Raw genomic sequence first — 19768 nt, 5'->3', positions numbered from 1 at the left:
TGTTCTGAAAATTCGATTTTGGACCTCGAAGTTTACAATGGAGAAAATTTACAGCCCAAAGTTTCGGTTTCCGTCTGATGTTGCACCATGACCTTGATGCTGTAAATTCAATATGACACAGTTGATTTGCTCGATAACAATGCAGGACATCTATTCAAATTGGATTTGGCATGTTTGGGGCAATGAAAGAAATAATTGATTTGCACTAGGTATACCTCGTAGTGCTAGATCTCTTCCGAGACTAGAACCTTTTATCAACAATATGTGCACCGGCCATACCTTCATAACTCCAAACACCCAGATTCATTATGGTCCCTCATGTTATACTCCAACCGACCCCTTCGACTTTTTATGTCGAGCATTAAGTTAAGAATTAAAATCCATCTCTTCCTTTTTATGGTACGAAGGTTTATATTTAGGAACAGAGGTATGGGACTTCGAAGCAAGCTAGACCATGAATACCCGTGGAACATCACCGAGGAGATGCTCCTGAGGAACGTGGACGAAAATCAGCACAACTTGATGCTGAAGAAAGAGCTCGTGAAGGAGGCCGTATCCGTCCATGCCAAGGCAAATGTAGGATCGATTGGAGACTTCATGATCACGAGGAGATCGACTTTTATTAGGATCCGAATAGAATAGATTTTCATTTCAGTCTTCATTATCTGATCCTGTAACAGAAGTGCGAGTAAATATTTTTTCCTCTTGCATTGGACAATTTGGACTGGCGAGTGCTTGTAACAAGTGATTCGGGTTTCATGTTCTTAGGCCTATTGATATCTCGAATTCGAAGTGTTAATATTGGATAGTTTTGAAAGGATGTATGGTACGAGCATTCAGCCCGATATATGTGATCTCTAATCCCCTAAAATTTAGTATTACACTAGTAGTTTGTCGGCAAAATGACATTTTATCCACTAGCATTTCTAGCAAGTATCATTCTATTATCCACTAGCATTTCTAGCAAGTATCATTCTATCACTAACATTTAATTTGTGTCAATTTGCCCATTAATTATATATTAGATGAATAACTGCGCTACGACGTCATATTGGTAATAAAAGTTATGTTGTCTTTATTTTCTTTTGATACATGGATTTTTCCTTGCTCATTTTGAATGGCCTCTTCGATCTTCTTTTCTTATGCTAGAGTGGTTCACTTTGGGTGACCGATTGACGAGCTATTTCAGTCCTCGATCGAGTTTATGATTAATTTTCGTCTATGTAGCTGATGGGGATGATCAAACTATTCGTAGTTTTAATGGGTGTGGAGCTATCGACCAGATTTTGTGATTGGTTTCTAATATTTTGCTGTCTATCTGATTTGCGTTTTGCATTCCCACTATCTCAGACCCAACAACCCAGGGCAGACAAGTAAGGAGAGAACTCAAGCATCTAGAAAAATGATGTTATCAAGAGGAGCTATTGTTCATCGACCATTGCCATAGACGCTCATCATCCGATACTGGCTGGGCCAAGTTTGCGTGAGGAGAAACTTGCACCATCTGACATTCATCACATTGTCTAGCTCAACCCGCACTTCTCTCAATTATCATCTAAGCTCGTGTTCAATCTTTTTTAGCTTCAACAAGTTCACCAATTCCTATTTTTTTAGCTTCATCAAGCTCAGTAATTCTTTTTTTTTTCTTTTGTTGATTAAAGTTATCTCTGTTTCATTTTTCTGCACCAAGGGAAAACAATAAATAATCTATGCGAACTCATTATTAATGATTAGATTGTTATTGGACAGTAATGTGAGTGACTAAGCTGACAAATTTTCCGAACAATGAATGAGCAATGGATTACAATGCATTAACTGTTATTGAACTTACTTTTTTTTTATAGTTGGTTACAATGAAAATTCTCAATATATATATAGTTATTATTGAGAAAACTATCAAAATGGTCATCGAAAGATTTTAAAACTAATAAAATACTACTTGAAAGTTATTTTTAAACAAAATGATCATTGAAAGATCAGAATTCATAACATTTTGGTACCACCGTCAAGATTCCATAAGTGCCATTACGAGAAAATGACGTGGACGCTTATGTGGTATCTAGTAGGCAAACGGCCCCGATTAACGGTACACGTTATCATGTATGACGTCGTTTTTGTCACCCCAGTAAAAAAAAAAAAAAAGGTTTTACCTAAAGTCGTCGTCACCTTCCCTCCCACCCCCATCTGCAGTCAATTAGGGCAAACAAAATACAGAGAGCTCAACAGGAGAGTTTGGGCAAGCGGAAATCAGGGAAATTAGGGCAAGCGGTGGACTCACACCGAAGGAACCCGACGTCGCCTCCCCTCAGAAGAGTCGGCGGCGCTGGTCGACAACCGCACGGGAGTCGCACTCAGGCTAAACGAACTTCTCGAGCTTGGGTTCGACCACCAATTTGGTCTTTCCTACAATCCTAGCTGCAGTTCATCTGCAACCTCCATTGCAATCTAGACGAGTTCATCCCTCTCGAGGTTAGTAGATTTTCACTTGATTTGGTGATGAATGGCAGGTTTAAACGGTTGGTGTTGCTCGAAGTTGAACATGAATAAGAAACCGATTGATTTTCACTCGTGCTCCTAAAAATTTACACTACTATTTGAATATGATGCCTTCTGAATCTAGATAGAGCACAACTGTTGAGGTGATGTGCATTATTCTCTCTGTCGTTGACAGGCAAATCTCAACAAATTGATGGTCCTTCGTGAGGATGTTGCATTATTCTCTCTGTCGTTGTCGCCAATTGCATTCTTGTGTCATGGTTTTACTGTCGGTCTGCCATAATTTTGATTGCAGTAACATTTCGATGGGGGAGGGAGAGGATGATGAGAATAGGGAATGAGCAGAGGAGTTGAGGGTGTAGAAGAAAGTCGAACAAGGTATCACCTTCAAGATGAGCTCGCATTCCCATCGCTCGCACACCTATTGCTGCAAATGCCACATTGGGTATGATAGTTTCCCTACGAACCCTGATCAAGCCTCAGCAACCTCCAAGTACAGTTGTTCGAGCATGGACAAGGGTGATTCGACTATGGATAGAGGTGGAAGCATCCTATGTTATTGCAGAATGCCAGCAGTGAGGATGATATCCAACACAAAAGTAAATCCAGGGCGTTCATTTTACAGGTGCCCTTTTTAGGGTGATTATGCAAGGAAGTGCAAGTATTTTCAGTGGGAGGATGAGTTGTATATCAGTAGAAGCTTGTCCCAAGAATAGAAGATAATAAATAAGTTAAGGAAGAATTTATAGATGAGAGAGATGCAGCTAAAGAGATGGAGGCATTTATCTTTCATTTTAGCTATGACAGTGGTTGTATTAGGATACTTGGTTATGACGAAATGAAGTATGATTGTCTATGTGGTCTGTTAGGGAGTTGCTCTTTGTTTGGTGACTGATGTAATTCCTCTAGTTAAGGAATGATTTGTGGTTGTAATGCAAATGCAAATGAATTTGGTTGAATTCCTCTGTTATGAATTTGGTTGGATCTGGTACTAAATTCTATGCTCAAATAGAGATATCACTTCTTGTACTGAGTGACAGACAATTCATATCGGGGATAAAATCATTCTTTTGAATTCACCCATTCTCAGGATACAGGCTATGAACACACAGTGGATTAGGCAAATTATAATTCCAATGGCATCTTACCTCTCCAATGAATGGATGAAAGTAAACAGAAATGAAATAATAACATGAAAGAACAGAGAGAAACACTAAAGAGTTTAGACTGTCAAAGCAAATTGTTTAGCATTCAATGTTGTCTCGAAGCACATACCAGTACAGGAAGCTTCAATTTATGCCTCAACTTTGGACCAAACCAAATTACCAAAATACCAACTTCTCATAATCATTCTCAAAAAATTTAATCATCCTAATAATTGCATTGAGCGTATGACCTATACAAATCCTAACAGTAGCTCATCTATACAATTGCACTTAAACCACTCCTGCATTCTCTATACAAAAATCATCAAATGCAGCCAACAGAAAGCCTCATGTACACTTCTTCCTGCACTTCTTCTGCGACAGAGATGACTGAGGCCCAGATAGTTGAATTTCAGTGGCAATACTCGTACTAGTTGTCCTTACTCTCTTCCTCCTATGCAGTTGAGCATTTGAATCTTCAGGAGCAGCAGTTTTAGCAGCTTTTTCTGCTCCCTTCCTCCCCTACATAATGCGTTAAACACACACAATTCATGAGAGGAACAGATGCAAACAAGTTCAAAGCAAACAACTAATTCCTACATTTCGAACATTTGAGCTTGAGGGCCCAACTATATCAGTGGCAGTACTTGCTCGAGTTGTCCTTGCTCTCTTCCTCCTATGCAGTTGAGGGTTTGAATCTTCAGGAGTAGCAGTTTCAACAGTTTTTTCTGCCCCCTTCCTCCCCTACATAATGCATTAAACATACACAATTCAGGAGAGAAACAAATGCAAACAAGTTCAGAGCAAACAACTAACTCCTACCTTTCGAACATTTGAGCTTGAGGGCCCAGCTATATCAATGGCTTCCCTTCTTCTCTTTTTCATCTGAGTAAAGAAAAAAAAAACCAAAGTTGGCAGAGGACATAACCATTGGAATGGTACCATTGGAAGCAAATTCAACACAAATTCGAACAAGACAGCAGAGTCAATAAAGGCAGCAAATTCAACAAGTAAAGAAGCAGCAAACTCGAACAAAATAGCAGAGGCAATAGAGGAAGCAAACTCAACACAAATTCGAACAATTCAGCAGAGGCAGTAAAGGCAATAGAGGAAGCAAACTCAACACAAATTTAAACAATTCAGCAGAGGCAATAAAGGCAGCAAACTAAACAAGTACAGAGTCATTTGAACTTTCATTCAAATGATGCAACAAATTCAGCAGAGGACATAACCAAACAAGTTGAAAAAATCGACATAACCAAAAAAACAAAGTTGGTACCATTGGATCATTTGCGGGTGAGCTAGTGACAGCATCAGGAACTTTCTTGTTCCCCTTGTCATTCACAGTTGTGCCCTTACATATTCTCCTATTATGCCTTGGCTGACCACACATTCCACATCTTATTTTCCTATACTTCCTTTTTTGCCTTGTATGGATCCTATGGAATATCATTGCCCTTGGTCCTTTTCATTTTAGGACGACCACCTGCCCTGGAGTAGTTAGGAGAATGGTAACGGGAGATCAAATCTGAGACGATTCTCAAAACATGTGGTTTTTTTTGTTACAAAACAAAATTTAGGACAAAACTGAGACGTTTTACAAAACTTAGGTTTTTTGTGTAATTTGCCATATTATTTTTTATTGTAATTATTTACATTTGAAAACATTAATTTACTAATAATAATAATAATAATATTTTCAATTAGTAATTTCAATTTTTAAATTTAAAAATATTTAATAATTTTTTAAATTGGAGTATTATAGTAATAATAATAATTTGAAATTAATTGTTTCAATTAATATGCATCACATATTTAAGTTAATTATTAATTAAATTTGTCATATATGTTAAGTTAGTAATTAGACTATTTTTTTTTCCAATTAGTATGCATCATAAATTTAAATTTATCTTTTATTATATTTATGAGCTAAAGTTCATAGAGTTATATCATATTTTTTTTCCTTTCACGTGGTCATAATTTTTTTCTATAACTTCTTTATATGTTCAATATAAATTTCTTGAAGTTATATCCTTTGCATTGTATATGTTCATTTAAAAACATTTATACGTCATTTCTTATAGCAATTACTAATTTTTTGAATACATAATTGCTTCTTAGCACAACTAAAGATTTTCAATGATTAATTTTAAGTTTTATACAATATTTGTTAACAAAATTAGATCGATATGAATGATTGAATAAACATTTTGCAATGGTCTTAAATTAATATGCATTGTATATGTTTACTTAATCGCTTGTATTAGATAGATTCTTATAAATACTCTTACAAACTTGATGATACATTTTCCTAATATCAAGTTTTATGACATCCTTATTTCATGAATTTAATTTTTATATATTATAATTATTATAAGTTCATACATTATAATAACAACCTCATAATATGGAAATTAGGGTAATATTCAAATAAATGTTCATTGTTAGTGTACTTTTTTGTCATTGATTTTCGAAATTATCTTTTTCTAATGAGTCAAGAAGATATTATTTTTTCATAAAATGGATTTAACATTATTAAAATCAACTCTCTTAACTTTTTTACTAAATTGTTTTAATATTTTTGTTTCATTAATGATAGGTCATTTATTGTTATGAGAGTCAATTTCACTTATATATATGGATTATTCTACTTTTTCCCATTTCTAAATTTCCTTTATTTAATCGTTTGTATTAAACAGATTCTTATAAATACTCTTACAAACTTGATGATACATTTTCTTGATATAAAGTTTCATGACATCCTTATTTCATGTATTTTATTTTTATTTTTATAATTATTATAAGTTCATGCATTAGAATAAAAATCTTATAATATATAAATTAGGGTAACATTCAAATAAATGCTTATCGTTTGTGTACTTATTTTCTCAGTTATTTTCGAAATTAGCTTTTTCTAATGAGTCAAGAAGTTTTAATTTTTCGTAAAATAGATTTAACATTATTAAATCAACTCTCTTAACTTTTTTACTAAATTATTTTAATATTTTATTTCATTAATGATAGGTCACTTATTGTTACGGGAGTCAATTTTACTTATATATTTGGATTATTCCACTTTTACCCTTTTCTAAAATTCATTTACTTAATTGCTTGTATTAGACAGATTCTTATAAATACTCTTACAAACTTGATGATACATTTTCTTAATATAAAGTTTTATGACATCCTTATTTCATGTCTTTAATTTTTTATTTTTATAATTACTATAAGTTCATACATGATAATAACAATCTTACAAAGTAGAAATTAGGGTAACATTCAAATAAATGCTTATAACAGTGTCCTTATTTTATCTTATTTTCAAAATTAGCTTTTTCTAATAAGTCAAGAAGATATTAAATTTTCATAAAACGGATTTAACATGATTAAATAAACTCTCTTAAGTTTTTCACCAAATTATTTTAATATTTTTATTTCATTAATGATAGGTTATTTATTGTTACCGGAGTCAATTTTACTTATATATATGGATTTTATTCCATAAATACCAAGCGATTTCCAATATATATTGTGCATCAATTTTCACATTTAGTCCCCTCCCATATCTCAAATGTTCCTTTTATTGCCCAAATATTGTTTTTTCTTTTTTATGGTATTGCCCAAATATTGTCACTGATTCATGAAATGTGAAGTTTAGTGCAATTCTATCTAGAGGTAGGGGTAACCAAATAATCATGATGGGCCATATCATGCTAAAGACGTGATCTTGGATATCCGACCAAGCCCATTCTTTATCTGACCCATTGCCATAAGTCTCTTGTTAGATAATCGGGCAACTATTTTAATCATGAAAATTTTATATGATTCTTCTTTTTTTTTTCCATTTCAAAATTTATGATTCATTATCCCCATGTTGTTGATATGGCCAAGAAGAATTTCTTTAATTAACCAAAACCTCCTTTTTTTTTTATGTGTACACTAGTATCCGAAAGTCCATCGAGTGCCAACTAATCTAATTCGAGCTGAGTCGGCTCACTAAGGAGATAACCCAACATAAATTTTTTCTATTCACGATATTTGAATCCGAGACCTTACTTAAAGGGAACAACTATTGAACCGTTTGAATCAACATAATTTAATGTGTTTGTTTTTTAAAAAAATTTCAACTCAACTCAACTCCATTTCATTTATCTTCAATTCAACATCACAATCATTACTTTTTTTCATTTTTAAATTTTTTTTAACTATTTAATTCAATTTTTAATATTAAATTCTCACAACTATTTATTACTTTTTCACAATTCAACACCACAATCATTACTTAATCATTACTTTCTCTCAATTATTTATTACTTTTTCACACTTTTTCTCATAATTCAACAATACAATTATTACAAATCAATTAAAATCAAAACTCAATTCAACTCAACTCTAAATCCAAACGCACTCTAATATTTAATGAATGTTATTTATTTACCTCTCTACATTTAATATATGTTATCAATATCTATACTACTATATAAAGAGAGGACTTGGTATCTCCCATCAGTTGTATTTTCATTGGTTTTACCAAACTGTCCTTATTATCTTTATCCATATTGGGAGAAAAAAATTGAAGACATTGTTAGGACTAATTTCATACACACAACACAACTCTCTCTTGAGACTATATATTCCATTGCACATAGTGTGGGCTCAAAATCTAGTAAATAAATATATAAAAGTGGGAGAGCAGGATGGGGTCGGTTGCACGTTGAATTAATATGTGACCAATCCATCTTGAATTATATAATCTCGGTTCCATGTTGAATTAATCTTTGAATTAATTAAAAGAATTTTTGCTATATTCTTTCATATTATATTCAGCAAATCTTAGATGTTTGTCCTTATTATTTATATGGAGTTATATATATAATTAAAGAAATCTTTGAAAAATTAAAAGTTTTCCCGATTAATTGAAAAGAATTTCTTAATTATGAGATATTTTTCAAGTTTGATATATTAAATATCCTAATATTTATGTATCATCTTTCTTTTAGGATATATTAAATATCCTAAAAGTCTCGATTATATCCAAATAAAGGCTGACTTTATGTATCATCTTTCTATTAAGCTACAGTTTTTTTATTATAAATTAATCCCTACACGATATTTCCCATTTTGAGCACTTATATACATATAACAGGACCATTGCCATCATAATTTTCACTTCTTTTATCTCTCATTAAATTTGTATTCTATATCCGACGATAAATTATGTTGCTTTCTATATATGTCTTGGTTTATGGTTTATTTATCATTTTTATTTTCAGGCAATGCATGCGATGGTGGAAAAAAAATGAAATGAGAAACGCAGAAATTAAGCGAAGATACCACAAACGGTAATGTGCATATTAATTAAAGTACCTTAAAATTAATTAATTAATTAATTTTCTGTTCAAAGTGATCTTCGAGGCAAAACGAAACTTCAAAGCGGCGTCGTTCGAGGTCAATCCTAACCGTTAAGCCAGGTCGATTCACTAAGGAGGTAACCCAGCATAGATTTTCTCTATTCACGAGATTTGAATCCGAACCTTACTTAAGGCGAACAAGCGTTGAACCATTTGAATCAACCTAATTTAATATTTAATGAATGTTATTTATTTACCTCTCTACATTTAATATATGTTATCAATATCTATACTATCAAGAATCGGTCAAGGGTCGTAGAATCGTGAATCGCGATTCGAATCGTGAATTGTAAGATTCTACCTGTAATTAAAAAACAAATATATATATATGTGTGTGTGTGTAGCATACTTTCCTAAGCAAAAAAAAAAAAATCAATCCTTGATGTTGGGAACAATCACCTCTATCTCATATCATATAACCTATTTGTGTTCTTGACAATTCCGTCCCTAATATCATTCAAGTAGCTCCTTATCATGAGCATTATTCATACGATAATTTTGTCCAATCTGCCTGACCAAGTATACAAGAGAAAATGAAGAGTGAGGATTCTTTTACTGTAAACTTGAGATGAAAAGAACAGAGAAAGCTAAAAGAAAGAGTTTGTTCCAACCGCAGTACTTTGCGCTACTAGTGTTAAGCTCTATGAAATCACGATTTGTCCACCTGTGATCTAAGTAACCGTAAATCTTGGCACTTGATGTTGCCGTTAACGCTGAATGTAATGGCTGGCTCCTGCATAGATATGCAAAAGACAATAATAAGCTCGAAAATGCCAATGAGTTGCTGACTAGTGTAAGCTTGAAATAGGCAGAGAATTTTACTCTGTCATATAATCAAGAGCATGTCCCACTAAAGCCTTCGAGATAGAAAGTTATATTGGAATAAGGGAGGAAGAAAGGTTGGCACTACTTAGAATGAGGGCTCATGAATAGGAATAAAAGACGATTTTGAAATACAAAAACTTGCTGATGAAATACATCCGAAAGAAAACAGAGAGAGACAGTACAGAGTCTATAGAGTACAGACCTGAGACCACAGATACAAAATCAATACAATCGGAGTCTCGGACAAGCTAGCTCGTCGGAAGAAGCAGGTGGATAGAAGCTCGGAGAACGGGAGAAGTAGGTGGATGAAAGATTTAGGGCAGAACTCTTCGAAACTCGAAGATTTAGGGGCAATGGTTGAACGACAAGCTCAGATTAGAAGGATCAACGATGGAAGAAATTAAGGTTAATTGGAAAACCCGACTGGGAAGAAGGAAGAAGGAAGAAGGGGGGAGAGGTTGGGGGGGGGGGGGGGGGGGTTGTAGGGGAAAAAAAGAAGAAGAGGGCCTCTGGGCCTGGGCTTCGGCCCGCCCATTTGATATATTAAATATCCTAATATTTATGTATCATCTTTCTTTTAGGATATATTAAAAAGTCTCGATTATATCCTAATAAAGGTTGACTTTATGTATCATCTTTCTATTACGCTACAGTTTTTTATTACAAATTAATCCCTACATGATATTTCCCATTTTGAGCACTTATATACATATAACAGGACCATTGCCATCATAATTTTCACTTCTTTTATCTCTCATTAAATTTGTATTCTATATCTGACGATAAATTATGTTGCTTTCTATATATGTCTTGGTTTATGGTTTATTTATCATTTTTATTTTCAGGCAATGCATGCGATGGTGGAAAAAAAAATGAAATGAGAAACGCAGAAATTAAGCGAAGATACCACAAACGGTAATGTGCATATTAATTAAAGTACCTTAAAATTAATTAATTAATTAATTTTCTGTTCCAAGTGATCTTCGAGGCAAAAAGAAACTTCAAAGCGGCGTCGTTCGAGGTCAATCCTAACCGTTGACTTCCTTCTTCTCACTATAAACCCCAGCTCTCTCTCACGCACAGATCTCGCCCTCCCTCCCTCCCTCCCTCCCTCCATCTTCGTTGCGATCTCTGCAACTGAGCTCCCACAACAATGGCGATTCGTCTTTTCCTCGTCTTCTCCCTCACGGCCCTGCTCCTCTTCTCGTCCTTGGCCCCCGCCCTGAGCAAGGAAGCTCAGACCGACGCCGACGACGACGAAGATCTCAGCTTCCTGGAGGAGCCGGAGGACAACACCGACGCCACGCCTCACTCCCACGGAGACCATTTCGCCGACGCCGATCAGTACGGCGATGAGGACTTCGAGGACTTGTCCGATTTCGACGAGTCGGAGGTCGACCAGGAGGCGTACAAGGAGCCCGAGGTTGACGACAAGGACGTCGTGGTTCTCAAAGAGGGCAACTTCAGCGACTTCGTGGAAAGGAACAGGTTCGTGATGGTGGAGTTCTACGCGCCGTGGTGCGGACACTGCCAGGCCCTCGCGCCCGAGTATGCCGCGGCCGCCACCGAACTGAAGGGCGAGGAGGTGGCCCTGGCCAAGGTGGATGCTACCGAGGAGGAAGAGCTCTCTCAGAAGTACGAGGTGCAAGGGTTCCCCACTGTTTACTTCTTTGTCGATGGCGTTCACAAGCCTTACACTGGCCAAAGGACCAAGTAAGCCATTTCAATCTGTGTTCTTTAGATTCAATTCGGGTCGATGCCGGTTCCTCATTCATCCAATAGATAGACCGATCAAATGCGCAATTGATCTGTTTGGTCGCTGTTTAGGTCAATCTAAGTACGGGTTTTTACTCGCATTTCAGGGATGCCATAGTGACATGGATCAGGAAGAAAACAGGCCCAGGTGTGTACAACATTACCACATTGGACGATGCCGAACGCATTTTGACTTCTGAGAGCAAGGTTGTGTTGGGTTATCTGAACCATTTGAAGGTATGGAGTCGAGTGCTGCTTGAATCCATTCGATGAGATTTTACCGATCACAGATTTGATGGGTTGTGTTGGTGAATTTGGATAAGCATTTCAAAAGACTTGATTTTTTTTCCCCCCCTTGCGGAATTGATGGTAGGGTCCTGAGAGTGAGGAGCTTGCTGCCGCCTCGAGAATGGAAGATGATGTCAATTTCTACCAAACCGTTAATCCTGATGTTGCGAAGCTCTTTCACTTGGACCCTGAGGTCAAACGCCCTGCCCTGATCATGCTTAAGAAGGAAGCTGAGAAATTGAGCCATTTTGGTTAGTTCTGCTGTAATTGCTATCTGCACTGAGTAAATCGTGAATTCATATTGGATCTGGATTTCTCATCAGATTCCTGTTATTCAGGTGGTCAATTTGTGAAGTCTGAAATAGCTGAGTTTGTATTTGCCAACAAACTTCCTCTCGTCACTGTCTTTACCCGCGAAAGCGCACCTGCGATTTTTGAAAGTCCGATCAAGAAGCAGGTATTATGATCTACTTCAGCATGGCTATTAACATTGTTCTTTCAGTGTAATTTATAATGTTCTCCTTTTAGCATTAAGTGGTGGCTGATGATATAATACTGAAAATATTTGTTTTCAGCTGCTGCTATTTGCGGTGTCAAATGACTCAGAGAAGGTTCTACCCAAGTTCCAAGAAGCTGCAAAACTGTTCAAGGGAAAGGTAAGTGAATAACAGGCTTGGATTTTTACGTCTTCTTTGATTCTAAATAACTTGTTATGCTATTCTATCTAGTTTGGCTAGCAGAATTAATATTTTTAAAAGGGCCTTTAACAACCATGGGGTTTGTGCTTAAAATAAAAAATCTCATCAGTAAAGGAATCTACATGTCATGTTCTTCAATGGTAAAAAGGTGATATATATATTGTATTAACCAGTCTGAGGTCCTTGTAGATTCAATCAATGGTTGGATTTCATTGCGTCCATCTATTTCTCATTGTTCAATGTTGAGACTATCTAATTGCTGATGTGTTGTCATGGCTACATATGACCAAATGCGTGAGAAACTCTAGCATTTCTTGTTGTCTTATAATAAGATGTTTTTATCATTTACAGCTCATCTTTGTATACGTGGAAATGGATAATGAAGATGTTGGAAAGCCTGTGTCAGATTATTTTGGCATCACTGGTGATGCTCCACAAGTAATATACCTGTCATCCACATCTCTTATTTGGATCTGAATAAGGTTAATGTATTTGGCATGAGAATGACAGCTTTTATCATCATATCTTTTTCGAATAGGTACTTGGGTACACAGGAAATGATGATAGCAGGAAATTCGTACTGGACGGTGAAGTGACCTTGGAAAAAATTAAGGTCAAAATTCTCTTTCAGCATTCCTTTTCATTTCCTCAACTTGTATTTCAGGGATGTTTAGTCTGATGCCTTTGTCACATTGTATAGGCTTTTGCTGAGAACTTTTTGGAAGACAAGCTGAAACCTTTCTATAAGTCTGACCCAGTTCCTGAAAAGGTGAGTGTGTCACAGGGATACTGAATTTTTATCAAGTGATTGAACTCTATGTTAACTATAACTAATTTTGTGCAGAATGATGGAGATGTGAAAATTGTCGTAGGGAACAATTTTGATGAGATTGTTTTGGATGAGTCGAAAGATGTCCTTCTGGAGGTAAACCCAAGCAATACAATGAACTTTACCTTCATATCTTTTGTATGCGGTCACTGTAATATTTATCCTCTGATAACAGATTTATGCCCCATGGTGCGGGCATTGCCAATCACTTGAGCCGATATATAACAAGCTTGCAAAACATCTGCGAGGCATCGACTCGCTTGTCATAGCAAAGATGGATGGGACAACCAATGAGCATCCCAGGGCAAAGGTAAGTTACGAGATTTTGCCTGTTTAGTTAATCAGAGCAGTCCAATGGGGACTTCAAAGAGGTTTGCTGTTGATGGTTGAGGCAGACAAAAACTTGCTACTTAATTCTTTATTCCCTCTCTGCAGTCTGATGGATTCCCCACACTTCTGTTCTTCCCGGCTGGAAACAAGAGCTTTGATCCGGTAAGTGGCTTTCGAACCATCCAAATTTATAACTATCGCCTATATTGTAATTACGGATTTTAGCTCTTTCCATAAGATTTGTTGATATGAGGAGTCTCTGTGACTTGATTATTCTGTTTGCCATCTTCTGCTTCACATGTAATGTATTTTGGGCATTGGCAGATCACTGTAGACACCGACCGCACAGTGCTTGCATTCTACAAGTTCCTCAAGAAACACGCATCTATCCCATTCAAGCTTCAGAAGCCGGCTTCTACTCTGAAACCCAAGAGCACTGAAACCAAAGCAAGCGAAGAGAGCATCTCTGCCGATGTGAAGGATGAACTATGAGTAAGTTAAACCGAGAGATGCAGAAACGGAACGTGAGTTGCATCTCTCATTAGTTGAGGAGGTAGTTAAGGAAAAATAGCTCCCCGGATCATATAGAAGAAACATAGGGTTATTGGTGAAGGAAAACCCTGCAAGCGAAGAATTTTATCATTCCCGAGCCAAAAGTTGTGTAATTTTGACTATTTATAATCGAGTAATAAGGGGTAGTTGTGTTCTCATTTGGCGATCCGTTTGCGATTGACGCATAATTTTCTCATTCGGAGTCTGCCTCACCTAAGTATGTATTTGTTACAGCGTGGTGCAAGTGCCAGTCGAGTTTCAATGTCACGTATCTTTAATAAGGTGAATACATTCATCTATTTTTCATGCATACTTTCTAATAACCCCATCGTTCGTATTCTAAATCCTATCCTGCTCTTAATCCTCAATCGACATTGACATCACAGGAAGGTTTCTGCAAAAATTAACAAGGGGAAACAAATTATCCAGCGAAAAAAAAAAAGAAGGAGAAACAAATCATGCAAATTTAACAAAAAAACTTCGATTTTGTGCAATGACAAGCCAAGTTTACAAAGGATGCTAGGATGTAAAGATGATGAACGCTTTACAAATAATGCTATTACTAATGTAATTTCCCTTTTTTTTTTCCTTTCTATTAAATCGAGAAGGAATTAATTAGGAAAAATATAAGTGCTCCTCCCAAACTATGACCTTTCGTAAAAGGAACTCCCCAAACTTTAAATAATAAAATCCCACTTCCTCAACTATGAAAGATGGAAATATTGCCTCCCAATCGTAGCAAAATGAACAAATAGCCCTTGAAAGCAAATTAGTTTGAAAAAGTAATTTTTGGATAATAATAAAATAAAGATCTCCTTACCAGGCCACATGTACAGTAGGTATGTACGCACTTATCTATGATATTGGCAGGGATGGATCAGGGAGAGGGGGCGGTCGTCCCTCTTGAACTAGGAAAAAATTAGATCTAGCCGAATTTATCACTTTTTTTTTTAATTATCCTATTTGTCCCTTAACTTTTCAATACAAAAGCCCTTTGAATTTCACCCCTAGACATAATTCCTAGATCCATCTCTAAATAGTGACTTGCACGGTGTTTACATGGACCGTCAAGATTTATCAAGGGAAATTGGAATACTTCTTGTTTTAGAAAAAATAAAGTATTAAATAGAGAAAAGATTCAAAAAATATTTTGTTGGTACATATAAAAGAAGTTAGGTGGCGTTTGTTTACTCAATTAAGTGCCTAAATTAATTTTTAAGCACTCAATTAGACTCAATTCGTTTGATAAACCAAAATTAATTGACTTAACTTAATAAATTAAGTCAAAAAACCTCTTATTCATACTCAAAATCTACTTATTTTTTTTACTTAAGTATTTTTAAAAATTTGCAACGACATACCTCAAAATTTTTGAAGGTTTACAAATCAGTCCCATTTCTCTTTGAAGCACTGGAACTCTAGAGAGAGGGCTCTAAAGGACCGCGTGACTAGAGGGAAAGGGGGCAATGGAGGGCTCCCATAGCGAGTCGATGGTGACTCCTGGGCCGACCGGTGACCTCAACTGGTGCGGTGGTGACTGAGATCAGAGGTTCCACCGCTCATAATCGCTAGCCTCTCTCTTTTCGAGAGGTGAGCGATTGCGGGCGATGGAACCACAGAGCCACCGGTTCAGCCATCACCGCACAAGGTGAGGTCGCCGGCCAACTCAGGGGTCATTCGATGCCTCGCCAACGATGGTAGTGGCCCGATTGCTGGGAATCTCTCATTTCTCTCTTTGATCAAAGATAGATAAAGAAGAGATTCCAGAAGGTGAGGACTTCGATCCCTGCCACCACCACCCAAATGAGATTGTTGGCGACCACTGAGGCTGTCGGTGACCGCATATGGGGCGATAATGGCCTATATCGGAGCCTCTACCACCCCTCTCCTTCTCTGACAAAACCTTTTCTCTACTTATAAAAAAATATTTACTAAAATTAAAAATTAAAATGATAATGTTATAGAAGGGTAAAAGTTTAAAAGAGAAAAGTTTTGTAACAGAAGGTTTTTTTTATAAAAAAAAAATCAAGCTTTTAATTATCTAAATTTTTCCTCCACGCCAAACAAAATCAATTTATTTTCTTAAGAACTGATTCTAGCAAGTGCTTAAGAGCACTAAAATTAAGTGTTGAAATTTTAAGTCTAAATAAACACAATCTTACTCTATGAGTTCTATGGAATATATATATATATATCAACTTCTATCATTTTATATGTGACAAAATACATTAAATTTCAATCTCCAATTATCTAGTACACGCTATCTAATTTTGGCAGAATTCTTCATCAATTGAGTTAATAATCAGAAGGATCATAACATAATTGGATTTCATTACATGATGCAATCTTAAAACTGAGAATAACTTAATGGTCACGATATACGTACTTTAGTCCCCCGAAGCTGAAATAGAAAAGAGAGCAACTATATATCACTTCTCTCTATATCCATCTAACCCCTCTCTATTTTCATTTATGTTTCGTCGTTTTTTTTTTATTTATATTGGAAGGGCAATTTCAGAATTTCAATTAATAACAAGCTTTAATTTTTTAAAAAAAAAATTAAATGAACTAGAGGGCAACGCACAGCAATAAAAAATACAATATACCAAATAGTAGTGATTTGACTTTAAAACAATTTTATTTTAACATAAAAATTATGAGAGAACAATAAGATTATTATTGATTTAAAATAAAAAATAAATAACGTTGTCAGATGTCAATCTGTAGCGTAGACCAGGAAGATCGATCCGCTGTTTTCGCGCCCTTTTCATAAATCCTACTCCACCGGCGGCGTCAGTTTTCAGTTCTCTGAGATCTGTTTGCCTTTCCTCCGCCGGCAATTCAGCGGCCCTCACGATTCTCCCCTCTCTCTTTCCCGTCCTCCGTAAGTCTCGTCTTCGTCTTCGTCTTCGTCGTCGTCTTCATCTTCAAGCAAAGAGCCGTTTTTCACTCCATCAGATCTGCCTGCATTCCCCTCATCTTCACAAACCCTCTCTTCAAAGTTCGAATTCAAAGCGCTCTCTCTCTCTCTCTCTCTCTCACATCGGTTGCTTCGTCGGTTGAGCAATCGGCCTTGGTTTGCTGGCAGTTTCCATCGTCTCGGTCGCAATGTTGCTGCGCCGCTCCTTCTCTGTGTTGACTCTTCTGCTCATCGTCTTCAGCATCATCGCGGCCTCCGACGGTCAGCCCGCCAACTCGCCTGCTCCCGCTCCTGAACTCCCCGCCGATGCTCCGACCGCGCCATCACCCTCTCCTCCCCAAGCTGGATCGCCGGCGAGTGCGCCTCTGAGCCCGTTCTCGTCGCCGCCTGCTCCCCCTCCGTCGGACGGCTCCTCTCCGGCGATGTCTCCTCACCTTCCGTCCGAATCCCCTGTTCCTTCGCCGTCGCCGAGCGAATGGGACGACTTCAACCACAGCGGTGTGGATCCGGAGAAGTCCTCCGGAGGTGGAATGAGCGGCGGCAAAAAGTTTGGGATCGCGTTCGGAGTGATCGTGCTGGCAGGACTCGTCATCTTCGGAGGATTGGTGTACAAGAAGAGGCAAGATAACATACGCCGAGCTCGGTACAATTACGCTGCTGGAGCAGATATCCTGTAGGAGGAACAGTTCTTCTTCGTACCGTCAGCCATTGATATCTGCTTGGCGAGAACAGTGAGTACCATGCATGCATCGTCTCGTCCAATCTCTGGCGCTTGTATTCTAATAGAGATCTCTTTAGTTATTCCGACATTGATAGATTGTTTAATTTTTAGTGATAATATCGGATATAATTATGATGCATTTCTTTTATCGTGCATTATCATGTTTTTGTTCGCCTTCAAAGCTTTCAGTTTCCGCCATTTCTGATCGGTCTTCATAGCTTCAACTTTTCTGGTCCACGAGGGCCCGTCACATAGCTCGACGAAGGGCCTGGATCAGCTTTCTGCTTTAAAATAGTTAGGATTCTAAACCGATGCTATCGTGTGATCGACCTTCTTATGCAAGCACGATAGGAACACGAATTCACGATGAACCTTTGTGATGCGGGAGCATGTGCCACAATTCGTAGGTTCAGCGCAAGGCTGCCGAAGATCTAAAAGATATGATAGAAGGAAAGGATTATATTATATTTTATTATTTGATTATTTGATTTAGATTTCAAATCGCTTTATAAAGGTTATATTATATATAATCTATACATAGAAAGTTATATCTCACGCATCAAATAGGATTAGAAAGGTAATTTTTAAATATTATAAGGTCATAATGGTAAATGTGTAAATAATATTTAAGATTAAAAATACTATCTCAAAGAAAATAATACTATATTAATGATATATTTACATGAATTAAATGTAAATAAAGATCGACGTTATTGTAAATATAAATACATTTAATTCACATATATACTCAAAAACTAAAAAAAATAAAATATTTTTCAAATTATCCTCATAACTTAAATAATTGTATGAGGTTTTATTAAAATAAATATACTTCGATCCCTCATAAAAAAAAATTGAATCATTTTAGCTGAAATTATACAAATTTTAGCTAACTTTATATATATATATATATATATATATAAACTTGACTACAATTAATGAATTAGAGTGTATATATGCCTTATGGTCAATATGTCTTGGTGGAATTTTGCAAAACAAAAAAAAAAGTCTCAGTGGAGAAATATTATATATATTTGTGTGGAGAGAAATAAATTATCATTAATTTAAATTGTTAAATAAGATATTAAGAAATATCAATTTTCACATCCCAACACTAATAAATCGGCTATGAAAAATAAATTCTACTAGTTGTTTGCATTAAATGGTCTCATAATAGTATTTTACCATCAATGCCAAATGTAAATTTTACCTCAACGTTCTATAATAAATGGGGTATAATAGTAAATGATTGTAATTCATAGATTAATGTGTCAAATACAAATTAATTAATATTATATATTATTATAAATAATAATACAAATATGAAAAATGAAAAATACATTTATTCGAATCATTATTGTTATTTCAATAGTAAATAAACATTCATAATTGTAGGAAAATAAAGAAAATTCATAATTATATGCATTTAAACTTTATTGAATAATGTTTTAAAACTATTGCAATTCATATAAAAGCTCAATAAATTAAATCTCTCGTGGAAATAATTGATTCATTTGAGCTAAATTCATTCAAATTCACGAAATTTAGTATATGAGATTTGAGTAAGAATAGCACAATAAATACTAAATTTTGATTTTTTTAATAAATAAAAATGATCCTCAAAACTTTTTTTGGTAACTCATCAAAAATTCCAATTAAGAGAATATTATAGAGTACCTCTATAGAACAAGATTTCAATAGATTATCCACGACAACAAAAGAGAATAGAAAAGAAAGTGCAATGAAAAGAGGTTATAGTTATTAATTTTCTATCAAATTGAAAAAATGATAATTTTGA

General features: G+C 35.8%; 2 protein-coding genes across 2 annotated transcripts; both read left to right on the top strand.

The window, feature by feature from the left end:
• Nucleotides 1-10959: 10959 nt before the first annotated feature.
• LOC116201142 (protein disulfide isomerase-like 1-4) lies at nucleotides 10960-14636 on the top strand. Its single transcript, XM_031532267.1, has 12 exons — nucleotides 10960-11590; nucleotides 11740-11869; nucleotides 12006-12171; nucleotides 12259-12377; nucleotides 12496-12576; nucleotides 12970-13056; nucleotides 13157-13231; nucleotides 13319-13387; nucleotides 13463-13543; nucleotides 13623-13757; nucleotides 13883-13939; nucleotides 14102-14636. The coding sequence occupies exons 1-12, from the start codon at nucleotides 11031-11033 to the stop codon at nucleotides 14267-14269; spliced, it is 1728 nt and encodes a 575-aa protein (XP_031388127.1). The 5' UTR covers nucleotides 10960-11030; the 3' UTR covers nucleotides 14270-14636.
• A 2573-nt stretch (nucleotides 14637-17209) lies between these two features.
• LOC116199192 (vegetative cell wall protein gp1) lies at nucleotides 17210-18125 on the top strand. The gene has a single exon (XM_031529481.1). The coding sequence runs from the start codon at nucleotides 17438-17440 to the stop codon at nucleotides 17924-17926; it is 489 nt and encodes a 162-aa protein (XP_031385341.1). The 5' UTR covers nucleotides 17210-17437; the 3' UTR covers nucleotides 17927-18125.
• The last annotated feature ends 1643 nt before the right edge of the window (nucleotides 18126-19768 follow it).

The sequence above is a fragment of the Punica granatum genome, chromosome 3, assembly GCF_007655135.1.
Source record: "Punica granatum isolate Tunisia-2019 chromosome 3, ASM765513v2, whole genome shotgun sequence".
In the NCBI taxonomy this organism is placed as follows: domain Eukaryota; kingdom Viridiplantae; phylum Streptophyta; class Magnoliopsida; order Myrtales; family Lythraceae; genus Punica; species Punica granatum.
Note: the sequence above shows the minus strand (reverse complement) of the source record. Positions and strands in the feature narration are given on the sequence as shown.